A 15,587-nucleotide genomic window follows, 5' to 3' on the forward strand; every position below is an offset into this window, starting at 1 on the left:
AATTGTCCCACTGCAGGTGATCAACTTCTTGTTCCATTCAACTAGGTGAATAGAAATCTTGCTCCCACCCATCCAGTTCTCCAGCTCTTTATGATATTGTTATTATATATTAAAAAAAAAAAAAATCAGAGAATTTGTTCTGTAAAACACAAAGAAAGGAGCCCTACAGTGTTTTTAAACACTTGTGCAAAGAATAAAGGTACAAATGCCTGTGCATCTCCAAATCAACAGAAATCTGCTGGTATTTTTAGCTGCAAGAACATGTGCCATTTTTTTCCCTCCACCATAGTCTTTTCAGAACATGCATAAGTTCACGTGGCTTGGGGCATCAATACCTGTAAAACATGAGTAATTGGAAAAGTTGAGCTAATTGTGGATTGGCAAACAGGAAGAGAGCTGCAGGCCTGCACCTGACCCGTTCTGCTCTGCTGCTACCCCTGCAAAATGAAAGGGCAGTTCCTGCAGCCATGCCAGACCAACCACATCTGCTCCGTCACGTGCCGTGATGTGAACCACCTTTACCCAGCTGGAGTGAATATTCTGAGAAACCTGAGAACGTGCAGGGAGGGAAGTGCTGTTGGTTGCAACCAGCAAGACTAAAAGTATTTTTTATATTGTATCTATGACAGCCTTCTTCCCAAAGGCCAAGGGCTGATATTACCCCAATGATAGCATCATTTCACAAAGCTTTGGACACAGTCGATAGAAATGCTTTTGTGGGATAGAGAATATACTGTGATGAGGGCTTGAACTTCTCCTCCCCTGTCTCCTTGTAATGAATGAGAAAAATAGATGTTCTAGGGTGTGTAGTGAGGAACAGAGCACTTGTTATGTGGCTAAATCAGACGCTGGGCTGGGACAGGCAGGTCCTATTTCATGCAAGTAAATAAGGGGCAAGTTTTGAATGTTACTGAACTCCAAACAACTCTCAGTCTAATATCTAGATTATTGGCCACACTGCGGAGGAGCTGAGCACCCCATTAAAAAAACTAAATAAAGGCATACAAAACAGAGCGGACAGCTGCTCTTTGGCTTTGTGAAGTTCAGCTGAGGCTCTGTAATGAACTCTCCAAAAGCCTGGCCCTGAACCAAGTACAAGTCTACTGAGACCTTCTGAAGACAGCCTCCTACACGTGCACTCAGTGCCTAACACAGATGCCAGAGATGGAAAAGACTTTTTGGAATAATGTAGTATTGATTAATAAACAGTTCATAAACAACAATAATAGGATGACAACTGGTAATCAAATGAAAATGTTCAGAATATCTCAGAAGTGAAAAGGAGAATAAGGATGGAAACAATTTTCCTTAAAAGATTGTTTTTAAGAGATACATTCTTTTCACTTCAAGTAAAAATCTTGTCTTTCTGAAAACTGCAGGGTTACAAGATCCATCTCCTCAACAGCCCAAGGGTGAAGGCACTCACCTATAATGTGGGAAGACCAGCCTCATACCTGTGAACTACCCGAGTCACTATTTTTGCATTGTTACAGCAGCACTAAGTTCATATAGAAGAAACAGGAAAACCCAATTAATGCATTTTCAGTAGCTCAGAGTAGGTTAATAAGGACACACTGAGCAAAACAGAGTCAATATTTGCCAAGGGCTATCACTCAGCTAAGCCATGTCTTGAGCCAAGGGGAAAGCTGTTGTATCCCACATAACAGTCCCAGCTGAGGAATCCCAAAAATTATTAACTCCTTAATGGTATCAAAAGGGAAGCAAAAAGTTTCTTGGAAACAAAGGCTTGGATTGATCTCACTCCATTTAATATTTCTCTAATTTAGATGTATGCATCTAAGCTATCCCAGCAGCATCCCTGTATGTTCTGTGCAGAGAAAAAGCACTTTTATTGCACAATTACTGGTGGTCTGGTTTAGGTACCTCCCTTGAAATGAATCATACCTGGAAGCACTGAACCTGAATGCAGGCAGGTCAGACCTAGGCATCTCCCACTGCAGGCGCCCAAATGCCTCTTCCAGCATAGACACATGATTCCCACTCAAAACAGTTGAGTATATACTGTGGCAAATCCAGTTTCATGCTAGTATGCTGCTACTGTATAGAATTAATATCTGCCACAAGAAAAGTGGTGAAATACAGAGAAGACAAGAATATCCCATCTCTCATGCTACACCCTTTTCGGAAGGCTCTTGAAAGAAGTTATTTTCTCCTACAATGTGTTGGTCAGCAGGGAGTCGCAAGGTGCTGTTCACTGAATAAATAAGTTTTCATCATGAAGGCATTCAAAGACAACATGTTCCATACTCATCATTACCATTTTTATTTTTTAAAAAAATTATTATCTACTTTTCCTTTATGGCAAGGCTTCGGAGTAACAGATGATCCATCAGCTTATCTGCTGATTTTTAATGACAGCATTTTGCATTCATTATTGCCTACTTAAATCACTCTTCTTAAAAGAGGAATAACCTATTTTTTCCTCTTGTCACTAGAGAAATTAAATGGTACACCATTAAAAAGAGTGCTTGTGTAACAAAAAGATAGACCAGTCACAGATTTAGAAAACCAGCATGGACAAAAATTTTTAAGAGCAAGAGCGAAAAGAGGAATCCGTATGTCCAAATACCTCCACTATCCACTCACTGCTGAGGTCAATAACTTCTAGAGTTAAATCTCTGCATTGAAAAATCCTAAGAGAAAAGACCAAATAATTCTTTTTGATTGTGCAATGCTGAGTACTCCCTTGGCTAAAGAGATAAAACGTGTTAAGCATGTGGGTGATGCAAGGTAGCCACCTTCTTAGCTGACAGTAACAGGGACCTTTGCCTGGGGGAGCCCGGCAGTCTCAGTCTCATCCCGGCAGCTGCAGGAGCACTGAAATACGGTATCAGAAAGAGTGCAACACTGTCGGTCCTGCTATTGCAGACCAGCCTAACGCAACCTTAGCAAACATCAGGGAGGATCTGTGTTTGCCTGTCCCCAGCTCAGGGCTGCTCACAGTCTAGGCACAGCTAAGAACCAAAAAATGCAGCACCCGGACGACACATGCAGAAGAGCACACCACAACAACAAAGCTCTTCACGAGACTTTTAAGTGCCAAGCTTTTGAGCCCAGTGAGTCCAAGAACTTCTGAAGAATCAAACCTGTTCATTAATTATGCCAGTTAAAAAAAAGGAATTTCTGCGAGATCAAGCTATTGGCAGTTGGTTTTAAGGAAAGCTTTTTTGCTAAAGGTTTAGCGATTTCCCTTAATGACTGCAATATTTCACAGCAAACCCCTTAACAAGTATCCTGGGAAAATCCACATAGACCAAATTGTATAGAAAGGACAAACACAGCTAGCTTTCAAGTACCTGTGTGCAAGCTCCCAAAGGCAGTATGTACAAGTTTATAATAAAACGGTGTCCTACGTTTTCAGCCACGTGACAAGGGGGACATAACTCTTCACCTATTACAGGCCAAGTGAGATGAGCTGGTAAACAGTCTTGACGCAAGCTGTTCCCTCCAACAGGGAAGCTACCATGGTCGAATGTGCTCCCGAGTATTTTGCCTCTTGCCACAGAGCTTTCCTAATTACTAGTGCTCCCTGGAAGGTCCGTTTTATCCCTGGCCCTTCTGTACTGGCACAAGCTGACCCCTGGAGCGGTATAACCCCTACACGGTTATCCTTCGGGCACCCCGGAGAACCAGGGATCTTGCAAAAGTCTCAGTTTACAGATTCATTACCCTAACAAATGTGTGAAGGCTCTTAGCTTAACTCTGACTTAACATTCTCCTCAAGGAAACAGTGCAGTTTAAAAGAAACAAACAAAAATCATATGCTGACACTGACAGAAGCATCAGCTAATTTTTACTTTTTCATTTTAAAAGAGTTTATAACTTTTTAAGTTATAAATTAAGTTATAAAAAGTTTATAACTTTTTACATTATAAACATAGGTGAGGAATATCAATGGCAAAATGAGTGAAAAATTCTAACTGAAACAAAAAATAATTTATGCAAAGTTAATGCTGGGATGTTTTATAATGTATTTGGCACAGAGGATTCAAATAAATCAGAGTAACAAACTTAATATTTGCCTGTCTAGCAACAGCACCTCCTAACAATAAAATGAGTTTAAATTTTGGCTAAATGCCTAATAAATGAGTTGTTAGTTTTTGTACTTTAATGCACTAGCTGTTAAGTAAGCAAGTCAACACATCTCGAATGGAATTCAAATCTGTGCAGTAGGCTCCACTACAAGTCAAACTCATAAACTGGTAAAAGTGGGAATTAAACATATCTCAAATATCAGCTCCCTGATTTCACATTCATTCAATAATCTTTTCCAGTCCTATTATATCAAAGAACAATCCAATTATGGTACTTAAATCTCTGTGTACAGTTGCCAAAAATAAATTCCTTAGCAACACTTCCAACATACTCAGAAAGGTTTCTGTGCTACAGAAGATTTCAGTTTTTGATTTCCACAATATTTTCAGGTGTGACAACTAATGCTTCTCATTATATATAACATGCCTTACCGTCAAGACTTACATTTTCTGCATATTGCTGTCTCTAATTCTGACTCTGCGTACCTCCTTTATCGTTATACCTGGATCAACAGAACGAAGGTAGGTACTTAAAACCAAGTACGTACTTAAGTGGCACCCTACATACAGGTGCTCTTCTGAATCTAGACTTAAGTTTGCCAGAAGAATGGGTTTTTAAACTGGGACTATATGAGTACGTACAATATTTAGAGAAGAATCAGGTAATTCTTTTGTGGCATAATGGTTTTGATCATGTTTTCTTCCCCCTTCTGTAATCTCCATAAGGCTCACTGAAACTCTCCCATCAGTAAGGTGATGTTAGATATCTAAAGGTGCTGCACAGATACCTAAATATGTGCAGATCCCGCATTTATAAGATGAACTGTGACTAAGAATTGTGTTTCCTGGATATTCAGATCAGCATACGCTTAAAAAAAGGCTTCTTCAAGTCTAAGTTATTAAGGAAGCAAAAAAAGGTGATTAAATTACAGCAACAAAACCCCAAAATCCAACACACATTCGCTTTTGTTCCTTGAGTCAGAACATCTGTTATGAGAGTGATGAGTTCAGCAGCCATGCTTACTTGGGCTTTATCACTTAGTCTTAAGTTATCAATTAAGCACGGCTGGAATGTGCATACAGATCTGTATAAAGCTTTAGAAATTTTCCAGAACTGTACAGATTTTTGTCATGGACCTCCTGTGGCAACTCACGTGCAATCATCCACATGACCATTAAAACATACTGCGTAGGAAATAACAGACAGTAAACCGGTAGACACTCAGAGAAGCCTATTGACTCTTGAATATGTCATCACTCCCTTTGGCATCCAATATGGAAAAAGCATGCAAGCACCGATGGATGAGAAACTATTTGAACAGTCATTCACTCATCAACATGCATTTGAAATTTGCTTCCAGCCTCTCTGCTATATTCTTGCAGTCCTAATTATGCAGACTACCCTACCCTGAAATTAAACTTTCCCAACTGTTACATCAATATTAAGTTTCACATCTAGGAATGATATACCCAAAATGAAGCTAATTAGGTCAAATTAAAAAACAAGACTCATTTCAGAATTATTTGGTTCATCTTTCACTCAGAATAGGCTTTGGATCAGGTTCTGTGGACCACCCTTGTGAAGAGTTTATTTAAGCCACTTCTTTACGTGTTCATTGCTGCATCAAGGAAGAGACCAAAGGATCAGGGAGTTTCACTAATTTATTTTTTTTGCTCTTTAACCCCACATTATATACAAAAGCAAAGTCAGGTATTAAAAAATTGCTTCCATTTTCCTTATAGCACCTAAACTGCCAATACAGAAAAAGGAGATCAAAATTGAGAGGGCTTAAATTATAAGCTAAAAATTTGCCTGTCAAGCCACTTCTAGAATTAGGAACCAGACTTCTGGAAGAAAGTCTTCAGTCACAAACACAGCTGACAAACAACTGCCTGATCTATCAAGCAAGTTGACCAAGGAATCAGAATTAGCTTTTTTGAGCCGAAGATCAAAACTGGGCATGAACATGACCAGGTGGCCAAACTTGTTCTTTTTCTCATGATAAATCTGCTATTTGTCATAATTTTCTTCCCATTCCTACCAAAAAGGTAAAGGATGGGATGCAAGAAGGGACTTGCTAATTCCCAGCACACGTTCTTCTACACCCAAGGAATTTTCTCTTTTCCTCAGTCTGACTCTTTTAATGCCTCAGGCCCTTGCTCACCAAGATATGCTACACATAGCCCAAGTTTGAAGCTTCTCATGTAACATCATACCTACCCTGGACAAAGACAGTTTGTAATCAGAGGCTATTCTACCTAGCAGGGTAGGTAGACATATTTTTTGAGGCATAACCAAACCTTTTAAGCAAGATGCAACTTTTAGAAGATAAAAAAATATTTTTCCCATTCACTGTATGCCAATTAAACAAACGCTGTCAGAAGGAATTTTCTGCATATTTCTCGGGATTTACACAAAGCTTGCTACTAGTCTGGCAAGTTAAGAGAACTTTATCAAATGTTAATTTTCAAAGTAATTTTCATGCCTCTCTTTGTATTGTATCATCTTACTCTACTGAATACAGGTGAATACTATACTTCCAACAAGATGTTCATCATTTTCCAAATTTTCAAGACAACAGTATATCTAATTTGTCAGGGTTCCCTGTTGCACTGCGCAATAGGTTTTTCCAACTACCGAAGGTATATTTGTTCAAAAAGATATCCTTGGGTCATAATAAAGGTACCATACCAGCACAGCAAGGATGGAATAAGAAGAGTCACTAAGTCATTACCTTCTTGGACTGGTGAACTGGGGCCAGGAAGCAATTATCTGGACTACCAGTCAATAATCCCTCTGACCCATCTCTACTGGAGTCTTTACCAGAGCAGCAGTGAGCCTAACTAAGAAAGAGGAAGAAACAGCCATCTGGAAGATCTGGCTGGCCAGGAGAGAATTCATATGGTTACCAGGCTATTAGGCTCCCAACAGGAGATGGACAGACAATTTCATTGTTCTTGGCCTTGAATAAAAAAAAAAAAAGGAAAAAAAAGAGAGAGAGAGAGAGGAAAAAAAAATACCTCCAGAAACAATACTTTCCTATTTGATCCTAGAACCACGGTTTTCTACAGCAAGTTGTTCTTCCCAGCGCTGTTAATTTGTCTATCATTTTTTATGTCCTCTCTAAGCTACTGAGAGGTGTCAGTGCTTTTATCTTACAGAAACATTTCCAAGCAGGCTTGGGTTCTTTTATACAAAAAGGCATACATGTAAAGAATAAAGGTTAGTTAAAATTCTTATAAACTTGGGTTTTCTTTGTTACTCTGTTGAGTCATTTATGTTTGAAAACGTGTGTGGATGCTTCTCACTGGAACACACTTTACACAAAGCAGAACAGACTCCATCACTCATAACAGAGGTCACAACCTTAAAACTGGTGTATTAAAGATAAAATCCTTTTCATCAATGGCTCAAGAGACGGTGCTGTCTTGGGGTCTGGCCAAAGGCCAGAGAACGAACTCCTGCAGGATCTATAGGCCATGCACACTCTACATTCAAAGCACATTTCTTTGCCGGTGACACCTCTGACCTAAGGAAAGCAGCAAGTGCATATGAATAGGAGGGAAACACCCAAGCCAGTACACTGCACCACATAGTCTATGACTTCTTCCCACACCTTAAGCTCCTTTATTTTTTAAGTCAAAACTTTCCTTTTCAAAGTAGCTGAAGTATGGCTTCATGGAAGTATGGATTTCATAGTGGAAAGAGGCCCTAAGGAAGTCCGACTACTTCACCTACATCAGACCAGCCTGGTAGGGAGTGACAGCCATCAGCTTTCCCTTCCCCATCTCCCCGGCTTTTTTCCTCAGCTCTTCTCTATTCTTTCCTGTCTGCTTTACACATCTCCTTGCCTTTCTTTGCTCCCTCTGCTCCTCTTACTCATTCACTTTCGTACTATGGGAACTTAATGGCATCCAGCCCACTGCCTTTGCATGGGCCTAAAATAAGACAGAGCAAGGCTCTCTGTCTGTACCAGTTACTGCTCTTTTGTGTAAAGCAACACAGGCAATTGATCTTCTGTCAGCCAACTGTGGTTGCTGATGGCACTTTACATGCTCAGCGTCCCGGGGCCAAGCAAGTTCCTTTGGCAATAAACGCATCAGTAAGCGTTTCACTGCATGTCCTGATGCCTTCCCCAGTGTGGCTAACAGCACACTGCTGTGTGCTACAGCAGGCTGCAGCCACCCATCTTTACAGGCTTATTTATCTTACAGAAGCAACCAAACTCCTCGTTCATAGCTTCAGCATGCCCTGTGCTGCACCGACACTCCAGACACAACCAAGCTGCATCCTCAGGAAGGCCAAGTCACTGCAGTAAATCATCTCATCAAACAACCAGGACAGCAGCAGGCTCCGTTTTGGAGACAGTGGGAATCTCTGCACCACGCTGCCATTTTTTGATGGCATATGAGCTTGGAGGCAACACAGGACCCAAGTATGTCATTCTGGAGCAGAGTGATGGGGAATTCAGCGCAGAAACACCTCCAAAAAGCTGTGAGAGAGCGCTCAAATCTGGCAGAGCCCGTGCTGAGTACAGCCAGGAAGCCTCATAGCACCCACGGGGCTTCCAGGTGGAGTGTTTGCGTATTGCCCTCAGCAAAGTGGGGACTGGAACATGTAGTGGGGAAAATGGTATTTCCCACAATAAAGAGGTAAGAGTCTCAAAGCTGTCTGTCAAAGTGAGGAGGGAGAGGAGAGAACCTCAGCTCTTATTTTCGAGACATATCCACAGCTTTAAGAACAAATGAGACAACATCTTTGCTCAGTTCATCATCAGCTCCAATAACACATATTTACTTTAAATAAATATATGCACATATCTTAACTGGCAGCCAATTTTACATCTTCCTTTTGAGTGGTATTTCTGGTTCAAAGGGTACTCCCAAGCACAGAAAAAGAAGTTAATTATTTTAAAATAGGAGGATCTATTTGCATACCTATAAATACATGAAATAACTGCTTTTCCTGATTTAAAGATATATAGATACACACACACTACAATTATAATTTTATAAAGTCATTTAATTTATTTGAATTCTGGGAACACCTCTTAAAATGGTAAAGAAATGGATCATTATAGAATCTTAATTTTTTATTCAAGTTTAAAGATAGATGATGTCAAATGCCAGACAGCTGAGCTGGTCTGCATCAATTAAAAAAATATAAATTTCCAGGCAACTGAATAAATACTTCTGAGGACACTTGAAAAAAATCCCTCTGAGGATTTCACCCTCCCTACTTCTGAGTCTTCCTCATGCAAGTTTAATTTATGCAGTGATGGATATCCTGAGAGATGGAAGCTGTATTATAGACATGGAGATAAAATAATCCCTAAGTGAGAAGAACCAGTTTGGTCTCAATAACACTATACCCAGCACTGCAGGTAAAATCAATTTCATTAACTTTGCTAGTTAGCATAAATATTAACTTTGCCAGTTAATATAAATATAACTTTTCTCATTAAAATACTAGTTTGTCAGAGAATCAGACTCTCCTCAGCGGGGTAATAATCCAATACAATTTAATGACAGTTTTCCTGAGTAAGGAAAATGATCTCTTCATATACTCCCTCTCAAAGCAGAGTTGCAACGCTCTGGCCTAAGTTTTTGTGTTTGTGCCATCTTGCCTCTCCTGACCCAAAGGCCAGGTCACAAAGTTTTTGTTCTTCAGCTTTCCAGCAAGGAGACACCGAGCACCATGAAATATGTTGTATTGTGGGGCCTTTCAAATGAGATCATGGAAACTCAGCTCCTACTCACCAATGATTTGAAATAACCTAATCCTATAAAATGCTAAATCACTCTGGCAAAGTTCCTGAAATCCCATTCCTCTGGATATCAGCGCTGAGTGATGAAGTACCATAGCTTGCCAAAGATGGACTATGCTCTCAGCGCATCTTTTCAAGCCCTCTTGCCCTAGTCCTACTGCAGCCTAATTTGTGGCATGTTCCTGAGATGCTTCCAGAGAACTCTGAGGTGCAAAGGACAGAAGAACTGCAAGGCTCAATCCATCTTTTGGCAAATACAGTGGAAAAAGCCTGCATGGTCTTTACAAAAATAGGAACAGTTTTCTGGAAACCATGAAGGATTTGTGTCTGGTAGACTCCTAAATTTTGGCCTTGTATTTCAAAAGCATTTTTTGCAATAATTCAAAACACAGCCCTACACCATAGAGTAAGATCCCAGTCCTTCACAAACACAGCTATTCTGCATGGGAGGCTGAAAGCGCTTGATTTTTATCTAAGCCCACCAGCCCTGACTTCCTCCGCTGCTTGCAAGATGCAGTCTGCACTCAATGCAGAAATCCGTAAAGGTCCTTTCTTATAGAAGTGCTGGGTCCCAGCTGCAGGCATAATGCAAGAGGTATTTGTGCTTTAAGTAGAAACTCTGTCTTTTTGAAACAAAACACACTGCTGCTTCAACTACCCCTACCAAAATGAGATTCACAGAGTTCTGCCCCAAGGAGAGAATACGAGGGAGAATAAATGCAGATGGCAACAATCAATCTCCTCGCTCAATGAGCTACCAAAAAAGTCCTTTGAGATGGCAGCAATAAGGGCAAAGCAAGGATCCACACAGATCAGAATAGATGCGTGCATATATATTTGTGTGCATATATTTAAAATAAATCTCTTCTTTTATGCTCTTTGTTCAACTACATTATCAAAAAGAGGTTTTAAATACAAGCTTATGGGACTACTAAAGAGGTGAATTTATTAATGTATTCCTAACAAAACACACTCTGGAAAGCTTTAATCTATGAATTGTGACAACCTTGGACAAAATGGATTTTTAATAGAATATAATGTAAACTGCCTGAAACATTGTGATAAGGAAATTTTTTTTAAGTAATGCACAGAAAAGGCATGATGCACTCTGCATGAAAGGAGGAAAGGTCTTAATTTAAAGCATTTTAATGAACACTCAATTTGCGTAGGGAAATGTGAGAAACGGAGATGAAAAACTCATGATAACGATAACACTGCAGCGGGGAGAAGGAGAAAGATTAGAAAAGTAAGCAAATTTGAAAAGGCTGCAGCCGATAACGCTGGCTAAAAGGAATGCAGACTAGATTACAAACATGTCACAGTCCAAAGCCACTGTTCTCCTTGCAGGCAGTGTCTGTCAGTGGCTCTTATCAGAGTTGCACACTGGGAAAGAAAGAGCAACCGAAGTGCAAAGCGGTGGAGAACAGACCTCTCTCTGAGCTAAGGGCAATGAGGATAGTCAGAGATTTTGGCAAATGCAGCTGTGATTTGCTACCAAACCTCCCGGAGCTGTGCCAGCCCAGCCGGTTTGCAGGGCTGCCGGGGCTTTCCACCGCCTCACAAAGCCCAAGGCGGGTTGCAAAACCATAGCAAACTCGGCTGTCTCTTCCTCAGAGAAAAGTATCTGGGCTCAGAGGCTCAGTCCTGGCTTACCCACTTCTCTACTACCAATGTAACACCAGAACAAAGGAGCAGCAGAACTGAAGTTACTTCCAAGAGAGAAAAAAACATCTCCCCCAAGATAGATACGATTCTGTTTACTAATAGCTAATGCTCTGCAATGAAAGAGATTGATCCTGCACTCTCACTCATACATAAACTGCCTTTAATGAAGCTCCCTGAATTACCTAAAGGAGGAACAGATGAATCGGGTCTAGTGAAAGTTTTGCCACATTGACCTTAACAGAAGCAAGTTCAGGTCTCTGCTCATTCAAATGAAACAGCAGAACCCCCACATGAGCACTTAACATTCTTCAAAAGAAACAAGAGGGCCACCATTATGACCAAAAAGGCAAATTAAAGTAAAGATCAAAATTAAATATTTACTCTAAGCACTACAATACTTGCAAATCTGGAAACGATCTTTCAGCAGTTTCTATTTGCATACTTTAATTAATCCAAAAATATTAAACTAATCTCACAAAGGAAAGGGTCAAAGTATTAATTAACTTGAGATTCGTTGCTTTTGTGCAATTTAACAGTTCAACACAATGGAAAAATCAGTTTTAGTAAAAACTAGGTTACTGTGACAGGTATAATTTCATGGATTACTGAAACCACGTACAAGGCAATAAGTTTTAGTGTTCATCCTATTTTTTGTCTAACTTTAAAAACAGTTATTTCATTTCAATAGAGAGATTCCTCTGTAACACCAAACGATCTTAAGTTTTCCTTTAACCTCAGCATTTCACTTTCAAATTGATGGCTTTCCACCTTACTGTGAACAGAACAGAGGTCACAGTTGTTTTAGTGAAAAACCTGACTGCAACGTTCAGCAGTCAGCAGATACTGCACGACCACCCAGATCAGCCGCCTGAGCTAACTCGGGTTGAGATTTCACTGCTGGAGCCATCGTGTGTCATCGCGCAGCTCCAGAGCAAGTGCGAAGGTTCCCCTCCGAGCCAGCGTCTCTGCTGGCTGAGCTCTCCCCCCAAAGGGACTCTCTGGCTTCTTTAACAACTTTTGGAGGAACTGGGAAATCTTGCCGAGAGACAAAGGATTTGGAGACAAAGCATAGGGCACCAAACCCAGCTGCCAGAGCTCTGCTTTATCAGTACAGTAGCCCATGAAACCCCAGCAAAATAATGATGGAAGGTGGCTTGAATTTCCTACATCACAACCTCAGACTTGCAAACTTTGACAAATGTACTTAGGAAGCAAGAGGGGACTTCCCCCCCCTTTTTTTTTCTTTTTTAAATGGGGAGGAAGTGCATGAAACAGCTAATGAACTGAAAGTTTTGCCTTGGCATTTCATGCCAGAAAGCTCTTTAGCGCTTGACTTAACTAGAGACACTGAGCGGGGAATCACCTCCCCTCATTTCACGCGTTTACAATGCAAATGTCTGCGTCCCACTCGGTCGCCTCCACTCTGCATCTTTACTGGAGAGAAACAGGCACTTTTCGCTTGCTATTCATCAGGCCTGTTTCACACATCCAAGAGGACTCTCACCTTAACAGTGTCTATCTATACCTGTTGCTAAAAAGCAAACCCATGGATAAAGAGATTTCACCTCGACACTTGTATCGCAGGTACCCAGAGCTAGATGGCATTCATTTGTTCCTCAAATACAGCTTCAGAAACTAAACAGAGTAAAAACTCTTTTGTGCTCCAAACCTCTGGCAACAAGCTTCCTTGGTCTAAACAATTACTAACAACCATTTTTCTCCCTTACAGGAGCTTTCAGAAAAAGATGGATGCAAAAGGCTCCTCAAATAAAAATTCTGACATGGAAGTTTTGTGATTTCCTAATGATGATACAACTTCAAGCTAAATTTATGCACAGTGTACTTTAAGTGTAGAGTAACTGTATGATAATGAAGAGAAATTGCTTGTGTTGTAAAATACATAATTCTGACTACCAATGTAAATTTCTCATTACCTTTGATACAGCTTGTGGGAGCATTACCATAACAAACATACACAGCATTCATGAGACAGTTCATAGACACTCATAGGTGTTTTGCAGCAATAATGAACAACACTTAATAGCTATTACTTTCATAGCTTTTCAAATAAAGAAGACAGCATCGTCCTATATTGCTCTCAATTATTCTTCATATTTCTCTACTTTAATCCATTTCTTTCTGTTGGCTCTTTGGCAACAGGAATTCTCTTGCTGCCCTGAAGGTGCATGAAAAGCAAATGTGAGCCAGGACTACTTGGCTGCCTCCAGTTTAATTAGATCATCTACTTCCGAAGCTCAGAAGTGAAACAAAAGGAAAAAAGCTCTCATCAGATCACCTATAGCTTTTCCAAGGAGGCTGAAGAGGAAAAAATACTTCTATTAAAAGAGCAAAACGACTCATTAGACAAGCTATTGTACGTCTCTCTCAGAATTTTAGCAAGGGTTAATGCACAAAAGCGCATGGCGGCTTACCTGTTCTCTGCGTTCGGGTCGTTGTGCACACATGTGATCGTGGCAGTGGTCCTCGCGCTGTCCGTCTCTTCTTGAACCCCCCACTGGTCTGCATCACTGACTCTGATGTCCATGATCTTCACACCTGGGGCTGTCCTAATTCTGTTGGGGAATAAGAGGGATTGCTTTAGTTACAGATCTCCTACAAAGAAATCCAGGGAGGTAAACAAGGAAGATGAAGGAGGAAATATTCCCTCTTCCATTAGTAATAGACTGATACATTGCAACTGTAAGTCACTCTGCTTTAAAAATATAGAACAGGTCCCATCATTTTAAAGAGATGAAGTATGAGTTTCATTATGTGCAAAGCCAGTTAATTTTCAGCTTGAACAATGTGGAGAGAGTAAGAATGCTTTCTGCTTCAGTGGCACCAGTTTGATACAAATGAAACAGATGTGACTAAGCATAAGTTGATTTAATTTGTTCTGTCTGTCCTCCAGTTTAAGATGGAGAATCAGGGCACTGTGACATAAAATACATCCTCCTGCTTGCAAACCTTTGGGAGCAAGGTGCCTTTTAATATTAGAGCAATCTGAATGGAAAAAATGTGTTTCCCTGCAGGAAGGAGAGAGAGAAGGAATACGTTATCCTAGATTCGGGACTGAGAGATGAAAATAATTATGCCATTGTACTGGGATCTATCAAACTGGGCACATCAAACTCTTGCTGCTGAAAATAGTATGACGCTGACATGGAAAACCTTGATTTCCTAAGCATGGCTAGAGTCTGAAAGCAGTGTGGTAGTTGGTAAATGTCACCATTTTTTGGCTTTAAAATAATGTGCTTTTTCAAAAAAAAAAAAAAGTCCATGCTCCAGTGGGGCTTAGTGTTAGGAACAGATTGCCAAGAAATAGGAAACAAACTGCTTTTAATAGCAGGAACTTCATTTGTGCAGCTTGACTCCTGAAACAAGCCTAGGATTTTCACAGGAGTGCTGCAAATATGCCTGGAGAACAATTAGGCAGAAAGCAACTGCTGTAGCGCCACGTTCGCCACTACTGTGACTTAATTAATTAAAAGCAAAGCCAAGAGGGACCTCTTAGTTGTATGGTGGAATGAAACAGCACTGCTGAGACTTGAAGCGTTACTTAACAGTGAATTGTGACGGATTTGCCCTGATGCCTCATGGCCAGTTGGTGCCCACGTGACACTACTAAGAATTTCCTTTAAGTTCTAGCTGAGTTCATGGGTTTGGATCAGAGTAACTTCAAGGCTCAATGGGTGGTCTTTTCCTCTGAGAAAGAATTAATTCATCCTGCTTTTATGATATCCTTATTTTTGCCTGTAAGGCTTTACTGACTTGATGGACCAGATCCATGCCTGGCACAACCAATCTGATGAAAAATGTTTCCTGTAAGGAGAGAATTTTACTTGATATTTTCCTAATTGTCTCCTTCATGTTTCTCCACAGACATTCATATCTCCAAACAACATGCCTCAAAGCTTATGTGCCCCTTTCTTATCATCTCCTCCTCTTTTTTCAGGGGAACATTCATTTATTCTGTAGTAATTACACTGGACCAATCATCCCTGCAAGACACCTACATGGCTTCATTTCAGACTGCCTGAGATACAGAATTAGGCCTTTAGCAATGGATTCAGTAATTTTTTTTCGTTAGACTTAGTCA

General features: G+C 40.4%; 1 protein-coding gene across 1 annotated transcript in view; it reads right to left on the bottom strand.

Moving 5' to 3' along the window:
- LOC142090368 (transmembrane protein 132B-like) overlaps nucleotides 1-15,587 on the bottom strand; it is a 106,396-nt gene that overhangs the window by 53,008 nt on the left and 37,801 nt on the right. Inside the window, exon 2 of the mRNA XM_075168150.1 lies at nucleotides 13,921-14,061. Within this exon, the coding sequence (XP_075024251.1) occupies nucleotides 13,921-14,061 (141 nt within the window). The remainder of the gene's footprint in view (nucleotides 1-13,920; nucleotides 14,062-15,587) is intronic.

The sequence above is a fragment of the Calonectris borealis genome, chromosome 18, assembly GCF_964195595.1.
Source record: "Calonectris borealis chromosome 18, bCalBor7.hap1.2, whole genome shotgun sequence".
Classification (NCBI taxonomy): domain Eukaryota; kingdom Metazoa; phylum Chordata; class Aves; order Procellariiformes; family Procellariidae; genus Calonectris; species Calonectris borealis.